This window comes from Rhineura floridana, chromosome 6 (assembly GCF_030035675.1).
Source record: "Rhineura floridana isolate rRhiFlo1 chromosome 6, rRhiFlo1.hap2, whole genome shotgun sequence".
Lineage (NCBI taxonomy): Eukaryota > Metazoa > Chordata > Lepidosauria > Squamata > Rhineuridae > Rhineura > Rhineura floridana.
In genome coordinates this window covers 49,041,735-49,055,028 of record NC_084485.1, presented here as the reverse complement: position 1 = coordinate 49,055,028, position 13,294 = coordinate 49,041,735, and the positions used below count along the sequence as shown (strand labels likewise).

Sequence of the window (13,294 nt, the reverse complement as noted above, 5' to 3'; positions counted from 1 at the left end):
AGAACAAAGTCTCTTGTAAATTCTTGAGGGTGACAGGAGATGGCAGAACCTTCCTCAACACCTAGGGCAAGCAACAAAAAGCTAAATTAACATCTTCCCACCAAGATAATGTTTAATGAAAGGGAGATTATCTAGCCAGGTCCTTGTTGCCTGTTGTGGTTGCAAGACAGTGTCATGCTTTGCAGAATGCCTTGCAGTTAAGTTGGGCTACAGCAAAGGGTGCAAAAAGGCTTTACTGAAATGTAAATGCGTATTTCCTAAAGTAAAATACTATCTAAACTACTACACAAATTTAAGAAGGTTCCCAGGTGGAATTTACTGCAGTTCCTACAGCAACTTCTCACATGACCACCATTACAAAATAGTTACAAATTACACCCTCTATCTTACCCCACAAAGCCATCATAATTTAGTTTTTATACAACATCATCAACCTATTTTAGTGGCCTTCATTCTTAAAATATGAATTGTCACAGTTTTTTCCAATAAAAGCATGTCAGGGAGCCTACAATATTTGGGAAGGTGTGTAGCTCAGTGACAGAGCATCTGCTCTGCATGCAGAAAGTTCCAAGTTCAATCTCTTCCATCTCCAGGTCAGACTGGGAGAGAACCCTGCTTGAAGCCCTGTAGAGCTGCTGCCAGTCAGTGTAGACAATACCGAGACAGATGGACTGGCTCTAATAGTATTATTCAGGGTATTCATCAGATTTACACTTTGGGTGCCATCCAGTGGCAAATGTCAGCAGATGGAAGGGAATCTGCCAGTGAATGGGAAGGGAAGCAGTTTTCACCAATCCTCCCTTCCCCCATAGTACTGTGCACACCCTCTAAATCTGCTCCAGAAGGGGGACTCTTGAGGGCAAGCACTGAAGGTGAAGAGGGGAAATAACTAAAAATAGCCCCCCTCCCCATTGAGCTGACCAATTCCCCACCACTGGATACCACCCACTGTAGACAATAATGGGTAACAAATTTGGTCCCCTTCTCACACCATTCAATTTTGATAAGAGATGAAAAAAACTATTTGTTTTTCCCTCATCACAGCAATGACACCTTCCTCTATTTAATGTCCTCCACTTTCTAAAAATAAAACCATTACAGAAAAGAAACTAGGAACTTCCAGTTCCTAGTATCAAATACTGCAAAATGAGAGGGACTATTTACCTTCCCAATACAGCCTGTCTGCACGTGAACAAGGCAACCCACATCATTACTCCTAGGTGTAATTTAGGAGGTCGAGTCTTATTTCTGTACTGTGCACACTTTTTTAAAAACAGGATTTCACTCCTCATATTTCCACAAGGGTCACATTCTGGACAGATGACAAAGATGCCCTCAGAAGGCAAGCGCAGAACCTACTCCAGTAATGTTCTAAGAGTAATGTACTAGAGAAGGGACATTCTTTATGTTTCCTTAGCTAGCTACTGCTAAACAAAGGATTTGCTACCTCAGAAATTGGTATTCAGTTTTGCTGGAGAAAGTTAAAGAAACGACATACAAGTGGACACTGAGGTTCCCTTTCCTTTTATTTAAAATAAGCAGACAATCTCATTGGAAAACTATTATCAGATCTGACTCAGTTGACAATTGTTATATTAAAACACATTACTTCCCCCCCCTTTTTAGGAAAAACCTAGTGTGAACCAGCAATTCCTAGCATCCTCATCCCAAATAGCTTCTCAACGTATTGTCAGACGCTACTCTAGAGCCCTGTTACTGCTAGCCTAAAGTAGTTAGTACCTCAAGGATTAATAAGATTTGTTGTGACCTGAGTTTCTGCAGTCAAGAATTTACTTCATCTGATGAAGACTCACCTATAAAAGCTCATGCCACAGGTTCACTTAAGCTGCAATCCTATGCCCACTTAATAGGACTTACTTCTGATCAGACATATATAGAATGGTACTATTAGTCATTTAAGGTGTGATGGGATAGTTTTTAAAAAATCAGGGAAACATTTGCAGAGATCTAAATTATGTACTTATCGTAGTCTACATATTAACCTGTACTTGCCACTTCGTGAGCTATCCTGCGTTTTTTTAAAGCTGACCAGATGGAGGTTTTGGAAATAAGCAAGAACTCTGCTCTTGTTTCTTGCGTGGACTAATACTTTATGCTGGGCATAAAATTTTATGTTTGCTTTAAAACTGAAGAACTCCCAAGAATCATAAGGAAAGGGGACCTAGCTGCCAAAACTAGAGCAGAAGAATGTTTTCTTAGGCAGAAATGCAAATTTTAAAAACCCAATGTATACTTACTTCTTGCTGCGCTCTTCATGGCCATTGGCACTGCTCAACTTGTTCTCATCCTAAGCAGGGTTGATAGAAGAACATCGTGAGGACGAAGTGGAAACATTTCAAGTGGTCAAAGGGGTAATGGGAATAGGGATAAGAAAATACAAAACAAAAATTTTAATACTAAAATTATTTTACATTTAATATGGAGTGCTACTAATTAACGTAGACTTGTTTAACCACTTTGTTGCTTATAGTTAAGTCATACAATTACAAATACAAAAATTACTATTTAAAAAAAAATTAAATTGTATATACTTCCTTACATGACTTAAAAGTTATCCTGCAGTTTTCAGCACTCAAGTGGTTAAATGAATAAAATGTAAAAAGAAATTTCATGTTTAAAACATTTTCATGTACTGTACTATAATCCCTTTGACCAGTACCAAGGCTATATCTCTGCCTAAGCCCCAAGTGGCCATGCTAGCAGCCAGCCACTATCGATTTCCTGTGACCGATGCCAATCCTGAGATCTTCGCCCATTTTCGTTGGAGGGTTGGGACTGTAAGAGCTTGATGCCACCTCTGTCACACATCTCGCCCTGAAGCAAACAGGGATTCACACTGCTTTAGTAACGTCGACTCCCAAGTCAGTCATCAATAATCCAACCAGTCCAGCCTAAATATTCCCTATTTCCATACCTGTTTACATGGAAAATATCCATGTTAAACTAGCACACAAGATTCTTAACATTACAAATTATGTCTTGCTTCAAAATGTTACATAGTTACTAAATATTACATAAAACTAAACATGAAAATTTAAAGGTTACAAACACTTGTTCAAAACTTATACCGCATAGCTGCACTAAACATACTCCAAAATGAACTAATCGTTGCTGTCATGTTTATTGTAGTTATCACACCAGTTACACCATGAGTTCAACTGCTACATTACTTAATCAATATATAGAGAGATTTGTGAAGCCAGTGCTACTGCATGCATAATTTAATAGTTTGACCAATATTTGGTGAAACGGTAAATACATTTGCTGTCACTTTAGATCTGAAACTAGTTATTAAATATTCAGAAATGTAGAGAAATTATATCAAGTTGCTAAATTAAATATATAGAAGAGTACTCTTTCACAATGAATGGTAGGCTGCAACAATACTTTGTTTTACTATTACTAAGATGTGAACTATTCAGGGATCCAAGAATTTTGGAAAGGTCTTTCGCACAACAGCTGATTGCCACCTGTCCTGTTAAGGATTAATCACCCGTCTATCTTTTTTAAAAAGGAGTCACTCTTCTTCCATTAAGCAGTCTAAGTATTACTTGCCATGAACTTGGGGAAGATATTATTCTTGGAACCCTGCTATTTGCCCAAACCACTGCATTCACCTTGTTGCTATACCAAAATTGAGCTGGTAGTTTTTAGGAGAGTGGTTTGTTTGTTTGTTTGTTTGTTTTTACCTAGGGGGACCACGGTACAGCGATACGTCACTCAATTACTACCTTATGATTGACAGTTCACACTGGAATCAAAGGTGAATTCATGGGAGTAGAGGTGAGATATCGTTAGGCAAGTCTACAAAGAGAGATAGATGGGCATTTATTCATCACGCTGAAGTGAAACTACTGCACAATATAATTACATTAACAGCATATAGTTACTTGTAAGATACACGTAACGTACGTCCAATAAGATAAATCATGAGGGCTCCGGGGATGTTAGTTTACAGTTCAGCAGTAGTCTCATGAATAACTCTAAATGAATATTGCTAAAAACCTTATTAGCATATTTTCTCACCTTCTTATAAGGAGCTTCAAGCATTGCTTCAATATCAATATCATCAGCCATTTTTTCACGGCACCTAAAAAGAGGAACAAAATTCTTTAGTCAAGAATGTACTTATCCAGACTGGTTCAAAAATGAAAACATGCTGCTTCTGATGTTGACAAAAGTTGCATCATTCCACATTTCCAAATGATTGCTAGCTTTACATCCTTAACATTCTTAAAACACTGGGCCAGTCTGGATGTTAAAGAGAATGAACGTAGCTTTCCCCTGGGCTCGTTCGCTGCCTTCCTCTGCTGCTGATGCAAAGTATTGGTGTTTGGAAGCAATCACTTTTTTTTTAATTAACCACAGCTTGTCATGTCATCCAACCCTGGACAAACCCTGGTTAATTTCAACTATGGCTAATAGAAATAAGCCAAGTTCAAACTACAGCTGCCTTGTTTTCATTAACTATAGATAAGATTATGGCTCAAACAACACACCGAACTGTAGTTAATTTAAAATTCCAAGTGAAAGCTTCTGATCTCCTATGTGTTGCTATGCTGGAGAAGAAGAGGTTTGAGCTCAGAGAGAGGCTAGGCTTAATCCTGTAAAGCTAAACCATGGGTTCAGCATTATGGCTACACACAGCCACTTTCTCAGCAAGTATGTATAATGCAATTATGCATTATTTCCTTTTACCCAGAGAACAAAGAAAGCCGTTTCACGTGTAGTGAAATACTTTTTGTAAATATCTACCCTACATACATAAGTACAAGCATATCTGCTAATGTTTTAGAAGAAATCCAGAAATACTTGTGTAATTAAGATAATCATTTACTGACAAATCCACCCCCCGGCCAGTTGACTTTTAAAGACCACAACAAACTATTATAATTCTGTTGACTTTCTGGTTAATATAGGTCAATATTTCACAAAATAAATGCTACTTTTAGCTCAGGCCACAATTTATTTTGCTCAAATTCTCTGCATCATGGCAAGCTCAGACTTAATCAATGGGTAAGCAACTCAAGATGTTGCAGGCCCCAAGCAACCCCTGAAGGCAAAACAAGTAAGAGCACTTTAATACACTCTTGTTAAACCTAATATACGCTAATACTAAGCTTTTTCAACCTATTCAATTACCAAATCAAGTTAAATAACAATCCTCAAAGCTAAAAAAGTTTCCTTAAACCACTTAACTTGAGTTAACCTCTTGAAGATGAAAATGAGATTGAAAATGAGCTCTTGCATTCAGCTATCCATCCATAAAACTGGCCTTGGAGTGCTTATTTAACACTTTTAGTTAAACCTTCTCTCACTGTAAATGCTCTTTACCCAAGTTCAGAGTTTAGTGATATAAAACATTTCCCTAAAATTTACAGAAAATACAGCTATGTAGAACTATAAAAGTATAATCCATTTTGTGTTGTTGCCTTACCTCCAGGGTGTGAGAGAAACATCCCTACGGTGAAAAAAAGCTCAACAGAGCTTCAGATTAGAAGTTCCTCACGAATCTGATGATTTCCCATCACCTGAAATCTGCCATGAATCATTGACTCCTTGGGTCAAAAATTCGAAACAGATCAGTCAAACTATCCCGGATACTCTTTTGTATGGAATCAGCTGATACAGATTCCTAGTTGCAAAGTACTAGCACACCTCTGAGCTTGTCATAATAATGATTATGGCTAAAAGTACAAGATGGGAAAAGGAATTACCAAAACAACCGTATATAATGCGAGAGCCACTGTGCAAAGTAAACTATAGGCTTATGTATAAGTAGATATCTTTATTTTGACTTAAAATCTGCCATGCAAAGAAACTCTGTAGGAGCACAATAATGGATAGAAAATCTTAATCTATGGGTTGTATCTAACTGTGCAAACTGAGTTCTACTCACACAACAGCACTTCCTCTTCCCACCAAAATCTACTCCAGAAGATCCTCCAACCCTCTGGAGCAGATTTTGAGGGTATGCAGAGGACTGCAGGGGAGAAGATGGGAGGAGGAAACTTCATTATGCAAGCAAAAATCTGTTGCATGAGCAGAACAGCAATGTTGAATACAACCCTTTATCCATAAATTACTACTTACAACTCTTAAATTGTACTACTAGGAATTTTTATAAAAGCAAGCCAACACATCATGAAGTATACGGCAATGGCATATGATAAAAAAGCCCATTACTGAATTCAGGTAATGTTGCAAGCAGTAGATTTCTTTTCATCCATATCCATAGCTGTAACAAGCGTACGTGATTGTCAAATCTGCTGTAGAGAACACAGTTCCTAACTGAGCAAGCACAATTTGCCTGCGATACCAGAATGCTATGAATCAAAACAGATGTCCAACTTTTCCCATAGTTCTAACTGGAAGTATCACATAAAATATCAAGATGTATTAATGTCTAGTTTTTAAAAATCTGGTTTCTAAGTCTACCTGGGGCAACAGAGTTACTCAAAGAGAGGAATGTGAACAAATGAATGATTGATGAATTAACAGGAGAAAATACTGCAACTGGCAAATACCTGATCAAATAGCTGCATGTTATTCAACTCCTATTCAATATATCCCCTGGAAATAAACACTTATCTGAAGATGTAACTGCTGCATGCAAAACAACAACTGCAAATAATCTGTATTTCACTTGGCTTTTAAAAGCCTTCTACTGCTTTGTTGTTCTTTTTTTAAAAAAATCAACATTTGATCAAAAATGTAGATGTTTGAGCTACCTTGACTGCATTCACACATAACGCAAAGCCAAACTACGACTTAGCACAAACGTGCAGGTTCCCAAACAGATCACAGCTGCTTTGCTCCTCCCCAGTCCTTTTAGCTCAGAACAAACCTGGGCTTGGTTAACAAGTAGAGAGCTTAACCACAAGCCTGGGTTTGGACAACATGCTAAGCCAAACCCACAAGAAGCTGCCTTGCCACAATGAGCTAAAAAGACCAGAGAGGAGTAAGTGGAGCCCCAGTAAGTTTGGCTTACAGTGACATGCAAACCAGGCCTAAATGTGGATAGTTTTGCGGAAGAGGAAGCAGAAATCAGAGTATTAGAGAAGATTAAGCATGACAGAAAATATATTATGATGTAAATGATAACATTAACAGCACAATTTTGACCATGTCTACTCACAAGTCAGTCCTACTGAATTTAATATGGCTTACTCCTAGGTAAGTGGAGTTAGGATTACTGCCTAAACCAGGCAGTATTCACATGATTATGGGATATTCCATAATGGTAATCAGAATAAATATGACTAAATAGAAGTTAATAGTAACACAAATATCCAATCGATTATAGGTCATGAAATTGTAGGAAAACATGAAGCAGTAGTTAATTAAGCAATTAAAAAGTTGAAAAATAACCCCTTGCTAAACTGGCTTCCTATGGAGTTAATTTGTAAGCAGAGTATAAAAGTTAAAAAAAACCTCAAACAAGTTATAGGTTATGAGCTATTACAGATGTTTTGTTATTTTTTAAAACATTTATTTAGGTGATCCAAGTTGCAAAATGTACAGAAAAAATGCATATAACTGGCTAGGATTCCATTTACAACTCATACAGCCCGTTTTAAAACAGATGCACTGGTCGCTAGTTCGTTTCCAGGCCCAATTCAAGGTGCTCACATCAGTGTTTAAAGGCCTAAATGACTTAGGACCCAAATATCTAAATGAGTGAATCCTTCCCTACAGACCCTCTCAAGTGTTAAGATCAGCAGAGGGAGCACTCTTGGGAGTTCTTCCATCCTTAGAGATTTCAAGGGGGTCGGGAGAGGGCATTCTCTGTAATAGCTCCTAGGTTGTGGAATATTCATTCATTCACATACATAGCCACACTCAGTCACTCACACACATACACACACACCTACCTAGCACCTTCTTAATATGAAATGGACTGCCTTCAAGTAGACTCCGACTTATGGCTACCCTATGAATAGGGTTTTCATGGTAAGTGGTGTTCAGAGGGGTTTACTATTGCCTCCCTCTGAGGCTAGTCCTCCTCAGCTGGCTAGGGCCTGCTCAGCTTGCCACAGTTGCACAAGCCAGCCCCTTCCTTGTCCACAACTGCCAGCTAGGGAGCAACTGAGCTCCTTGGGACTATGCAGCTTGCCCACGGCTGCACAGGTGGCAGGGCACATAACCCCTGAGCCACTCACTGTGGGGGTGATCGTTAGCTGGCCCTTTACACCCAGGAGACAGGAGCGGGGATTTGAACTCAAAGACTCTGGACTCCCAGCCAGGCTCTCCTCCCCAGCTGTCTTAATGTAGTTTCCATTATATGCTGAAGACACACCTCTTACCCTGGCTTGTGACACCTGAGATGTAAGTTGTCAGCCTATATCTGCGATTGTAATTTATTTTAAACTGTTTTTAATACTGAATTTTAAATTCTTGTAACCCACCCTAGGACCTTAGGGTGAAGGTAAGACGACAAACAAATAACATAAAATAAGTGCAAATTACGTACATTCTCAGAGAAAAAGACTAATGAGGCTGCAATAGCAACTATTAACACCAAAGACATAAATCAAGTATCAGAAATTCAAAAGTGTTAGAGATATTAAAATTACTACATTTATTAGGAGTACTAAGAAATATTAAGGGTGAGATCTTAAAGAGGAAGAATAAGATGTAAGTGTGTATATTTGGTTGTATTTTATTGTTCAAATAATTTATGAATAGAGCTGTTAAAAAAATCATCCTATGTGTTTTGTTTGGCCCTGAAATAAAACGTTAATTAGATAAGATTTACTGTTTCCCATCTTTTAAAGCTATTCTGCGATGGTAGTATATTTCCAATGTTATCCTAGACAAAATCTTGCTTCACACAAGGTGTAAATCAACTTTTTCTATTTCTGCCTCACAGTAATATTGTTTTGGGTTCTTCAATGAGGGTTGAATCCAACATACTTACTCACTGCACTTGCAGAAAAGAACTTCTCCCTCCCATGCAGCACCTCCCCAAATCTGCTCCAGGGGGCTGGGTTGTAAATTATGATATTAAAGATAATATTAAATACTACATTCCAGTAGTTCCATTTGATTGAACAGGACCAGAAAATGTGGATAAAGTCTGTTTTTTATTAGACAGATCTCCAACATGTATATATTTTGCTAGCATGAATGGAGTCAGATGCTATTCATAAATGAACTTGAAAACATATTTCAAGTTTGTATTTATTAGAGGAGTGTATTTCTAAATCGCCAAATTCACTCATTTTGTTATATTGTTAGATTAAAGTTAATCAGATATCTGTCCCATTTCTTTTTGAATGAAGGCTGAAGCTGCTGTATTTTTTATTAGCTAATAATTTGTAGAATTTGGTTGATGTCTTGTTGTTTTAACCAGTCTTCAAAATCCAGCATTTTCTGAAGGCCAAATTTAGTTTTTACTTGTGCTGCAATGTTCCCAAGTTAAAAGTACTGAATTAATGGAGTGTGAAATTTCCCCATAAATGATACTGCTTTTTGATACAAGATTATATATCCATTAGTGAACCAGAGAGAAGGGTGTAACATTTTTATACAATATAGAAAAGGTTTCCCGATTCCACAATGATGAGGTGAGTGGTCAAAAACAGATGTTTTTAAAGTATATTTCAAAGCCAGGAGCAAAAACACATACTGGCACATTTGTTCTCTTGTATTATTATCCAAGGGATGGGATCATGACTTGTACCAAAAAAGTTTGAAATGTGAAAAGAACTCACAACAAACTACTAAACATTTGCTCTAATTTGACAAAGCCACATCACAAATTAAACACGTTTAGACAAAATTGGAATGGTGCAGCCAAATAGTTAAGAGCATGAGTGCCTGTTCAGATCTGAAGCCAAGAACACATTGGGTGTCTTCAACAAATTTTCTCCCCAACTCTCTTTCAATTAACCCCAACACAGGGATAATACAGGCCAACATTTCAGGTTAGTTGTTAGGGGGCTACAGGTGTTAAACGTGGGGGGCAGGAATGTTCTCCCCCAGAAAAAAAATGTAGGGGGAGAAAAGGGAAACCTGAGTCTTTTCCATTTTTTCCAGGTTTTCCCTGGGTTTGCACATCTGTAAAAGGGGCAGAACCCAACACCGTGTGAGCAGAGGATGTCTCCCCCCTCCACAGCAGCCCCCCCCACAAAAATCTATAGCAGATTTTGAGTGTGCACAACGAGGAAAGGCAAGCCCTGTTGTGCAAGTAGAAGTCCATTCTGCTTGTGCATAGACAGCATATTGGAATCAATTGAACATTACTGTAATAGTGAATAACCTTTAGCAGTTAGAAAGACATTATCAGCACACTGTCTTTAGTACAGTACAAAGGAAAAGATCTGGTAGGGAATGCAATAAAAAAGACAACAGCATTCAATATTGTGCCCATGTGAGAAGCTGTCACTGTTCAAACATAACTCTTCTTGGGGTACACACACATATATATGTACACACATACAAACATATTTTACAATATACAGTTGCAGAAAAGATTATAGATAATCACAAGACACAAATAATTAGTTATCTGAGTGTAGAAGTTGGGCATTTAAAGTATCAATAATAGTTATCTGAGTGCAGAAGTTGGGCATTTATCAATATTAACTTAGAACAAGTAGGACAAATATGCCATAGTACAAATGTACCAAGCTGTATAATTAAGGGTTAAAAAACTTATTACACAATTTAAGATAGTCAATTTTAAAAAACCGAATTTAACATTTTGAGAAATTCAATATTTGTCAAAAAAGAATACGTTTTACCATTGTCTTAAATTTGCTATAGTTAGGATTTTTTTTAAAAAAAAGACTTATTTAAAATGGAAATAGAATACAAACTTGTTAAAGTTTACAGTTCCAGTCCCTTAAAACCAAATCCAGCACCCTCTCTCGGTCAGTCAAGTCTTGTTTTTCTGTATAAAAGAGGGAACTATGTCAAGTATTATAAACATGTCATAATAGATCATAGAGAGCCAGTGTGGTATAGTGGTTAGACTTGTTAGTGTTGGACTATGACCTGGGAGACCAGGCTTCAAATCCCCACACAGCCATGAGTTTGGGCCAGTCACTGCCTCTCAGCCTCAGAGGAAGGCCAAATAGTAAACCACCTCTGAATACCGCTTACCATGAAAACCCTATTCATAGGGTCGTCATAAGTCGGGATCAACTTGAAGGCAGTCCATTTCCTTTTTTTCAATAGATCATGTTTTGAGGAAAGTTACAAGTACCATCACTACCCAAAATGCATGGGTATTAAATTTTCATCTAATTAAGAAAAAAACTGCTCTAAGCAGTAACAACCATCCCTGCTTCTGTGCAATGTAGATATTTAGGCAAGAAACCAAAGTGCTTAGACTTGCTAGGGGCTTGTACCAACCGATTGGCATTTCTATAGATAATATTCAACATTAGTCATACTCAAAGCAGACCCAGTATTTCAATAGGTCTACTCTGAGTATGACTAACAATGGTTATCGCAGTATGTTTTTCAATAAACAGACCAAACCTGCATGAAATTTCAGAAGTAGTTTACCATGTAGGAAGGCTGTGTATGTGTGTCAACTGCACAACAAAACATCCTGGATTATGATCCTAGATAGTATAAAGGTTGTATTTAATTGCAAACTGATGATTTAATTGCAGAACCAAATAACAGAAAAATTATCAAGTGGAAAACTTATTTAAAGCCAATCTATTTATCCTGATTAAAAAAAAACTTTCATCCAACTCTTGTCATACTTTTGTTATTAAACAAACCACACCTCTGCAGAAAAGGCTTAAAAAAATCAAAGGAGTAAACAGACTTCATATTCTCCTACCAACAGCTATTACGTTGTCTTTTTAGTAACCGCCTTTATTCTCTCAGGTCATCAACTTTTCAAAAACGCACAATGCCCCTTGCCACAAAAATATATTAAGTAATAGTTAGGGATCTTGGGTCGGAAAATGCTCCAATTATCATGAGGATGAGGAAGGTCGCTCGGGTCCGCGAAATCTTAGGTGTATGCATACAAATGAATTCCCAACAAATACCAGTCTACTTCCCCATCCCAACCCCCCTTCCACGCGGTGCAAAACGAGATGAAAATTTTGCCTCAAAACCAAGTGCATGGACATCAAGTTTGAGAGGCCAAACTCGCACACTTCCGAAAGACAAGAGGGAACGAGTATGGCCGGCCACCCAGAAGGCCTAACGCAAAAGGAAGGCCGCTTTAAAGAACGCGCGCGGCCTTCCAAGTCGTCTCCCAAAAGGAGGCGTTCAAACACACGAAGGTAGTTACCTGCGCTGATGGGGGTCCCGTTTATAGCTCAGGTGCCTGCGAGGCGGGCGGCTACCTGCTACTACCGCTGTTTCGTTGCTCTCGCTCAGGTTTTGTTGGGGAGGGAAGGTTAGGCCCCCAAACGGCAAAATTCGCCTGACAGCGACGGGGGAAAAAAAGGCGAGAAAAATCTCGGCCTCAGAAAATTATACGAATAAGGTCAAAGCCGAGAAAGTTCCACAACAGGAAGATTCAGAGCCGACTCTAGCAGAAACGACTGCTCCCTGAAATGGCGCCCGCCGCGTCCTGCGGCTTGTAGGAGAATCAGTGCAGTCGATATGGGGACACCCACGCCTCTCAGCACGGGCTCTCGCGAGATCTCGATGCCAGAGGTCTGGATGCAGCAACAATGGCCCCGTCAGCAAAGCACATCTCGCGAGGTAGAGCTCTCAGAGAAACCTGTCTAGTAACTCGCGAGAAGAATGTTGTTTGTGTAACGTTATCGAAAAACACTGTGTTCCCCTGCTCTCAAGACTCTCGCGAGAAGTCTAGGCTCAGAGAGCAAGCGTCACAATCGAAAGGTCAAGGGTTAATTGTTGAGTGTCTGGCCGAAAAATACTCTCGGTCTTGGCAAAACTCTTAGTGTTATCCTAGATATGCATGTTTATTCACAAGTAAGTCCCGCTGAGTTCAATGGGGCTTACTCACACATAAGTGGGTATAGGATTGCAGCCTCAGTAGTTTAACTGAAACATTAATTTTCTCTGATGTCTCATAGGTACAGATTGTTAGTAGCTTTGAAAGACACCTACAGGAACGGTGTTTACCACTTTTAAGTCCCTGATTTTCAACATTTTATTATTTAGAGACTGAAATGCAATATTTATTTATTTATTGAAGTGATTTATATCTGCTTAATCATTAACATTTTAGAGCGGTATACATAAAAATAAACCATACAGAAAATAAAACAAAAATTATCATAAAACCAAATGCTACCGTAAAGTGCCTGCTGGAACAAGAAAGACT

The 13,294-nt window shown here is 38.4% G+C and overlaps 1 protein-coding gene across 2 annotated transcripts in view; it reads right to left on the bottom strand.

The window, feature by feature from the left end:
• RBM39 (RNA binding motif protein 39) overlaps positions 1 to 12,659 on the bottom strand; it is a 47,011-nt gene extending 34,352 nt beyond the window's left edge. Inside the window, exons 1-3 of one of the 2 annotated variants that reach the window (XM_061631740.1) lie at positions 12,287 to 12,659; positions 4,048 to 4,111; positions 2,259 to 2,308 (exon numbers count right to left, since the gene is read on the bottom strand). In XM_061631740.1, coding sequence (XP_061487724.1) covers positions 2,259 to 2,308; positions 4,048 to 4,098 — 101 coding nt within the window. In that variant the 5' untranslated portion in view covers positions 4,099 to 4,111; positions 12,287 to 12,659. The remainder of the gene's footprint in view (positions 1 to 2,258; positions 2,309 to 4,047; positions 4,112 to 12,286) is intronic. The other variant, XM_061631739.1, reaches the window with a different exon arrangement.
• Between the last annotated feature and the right edge of the window lie 635 nt (positions 12,660 to 13,294).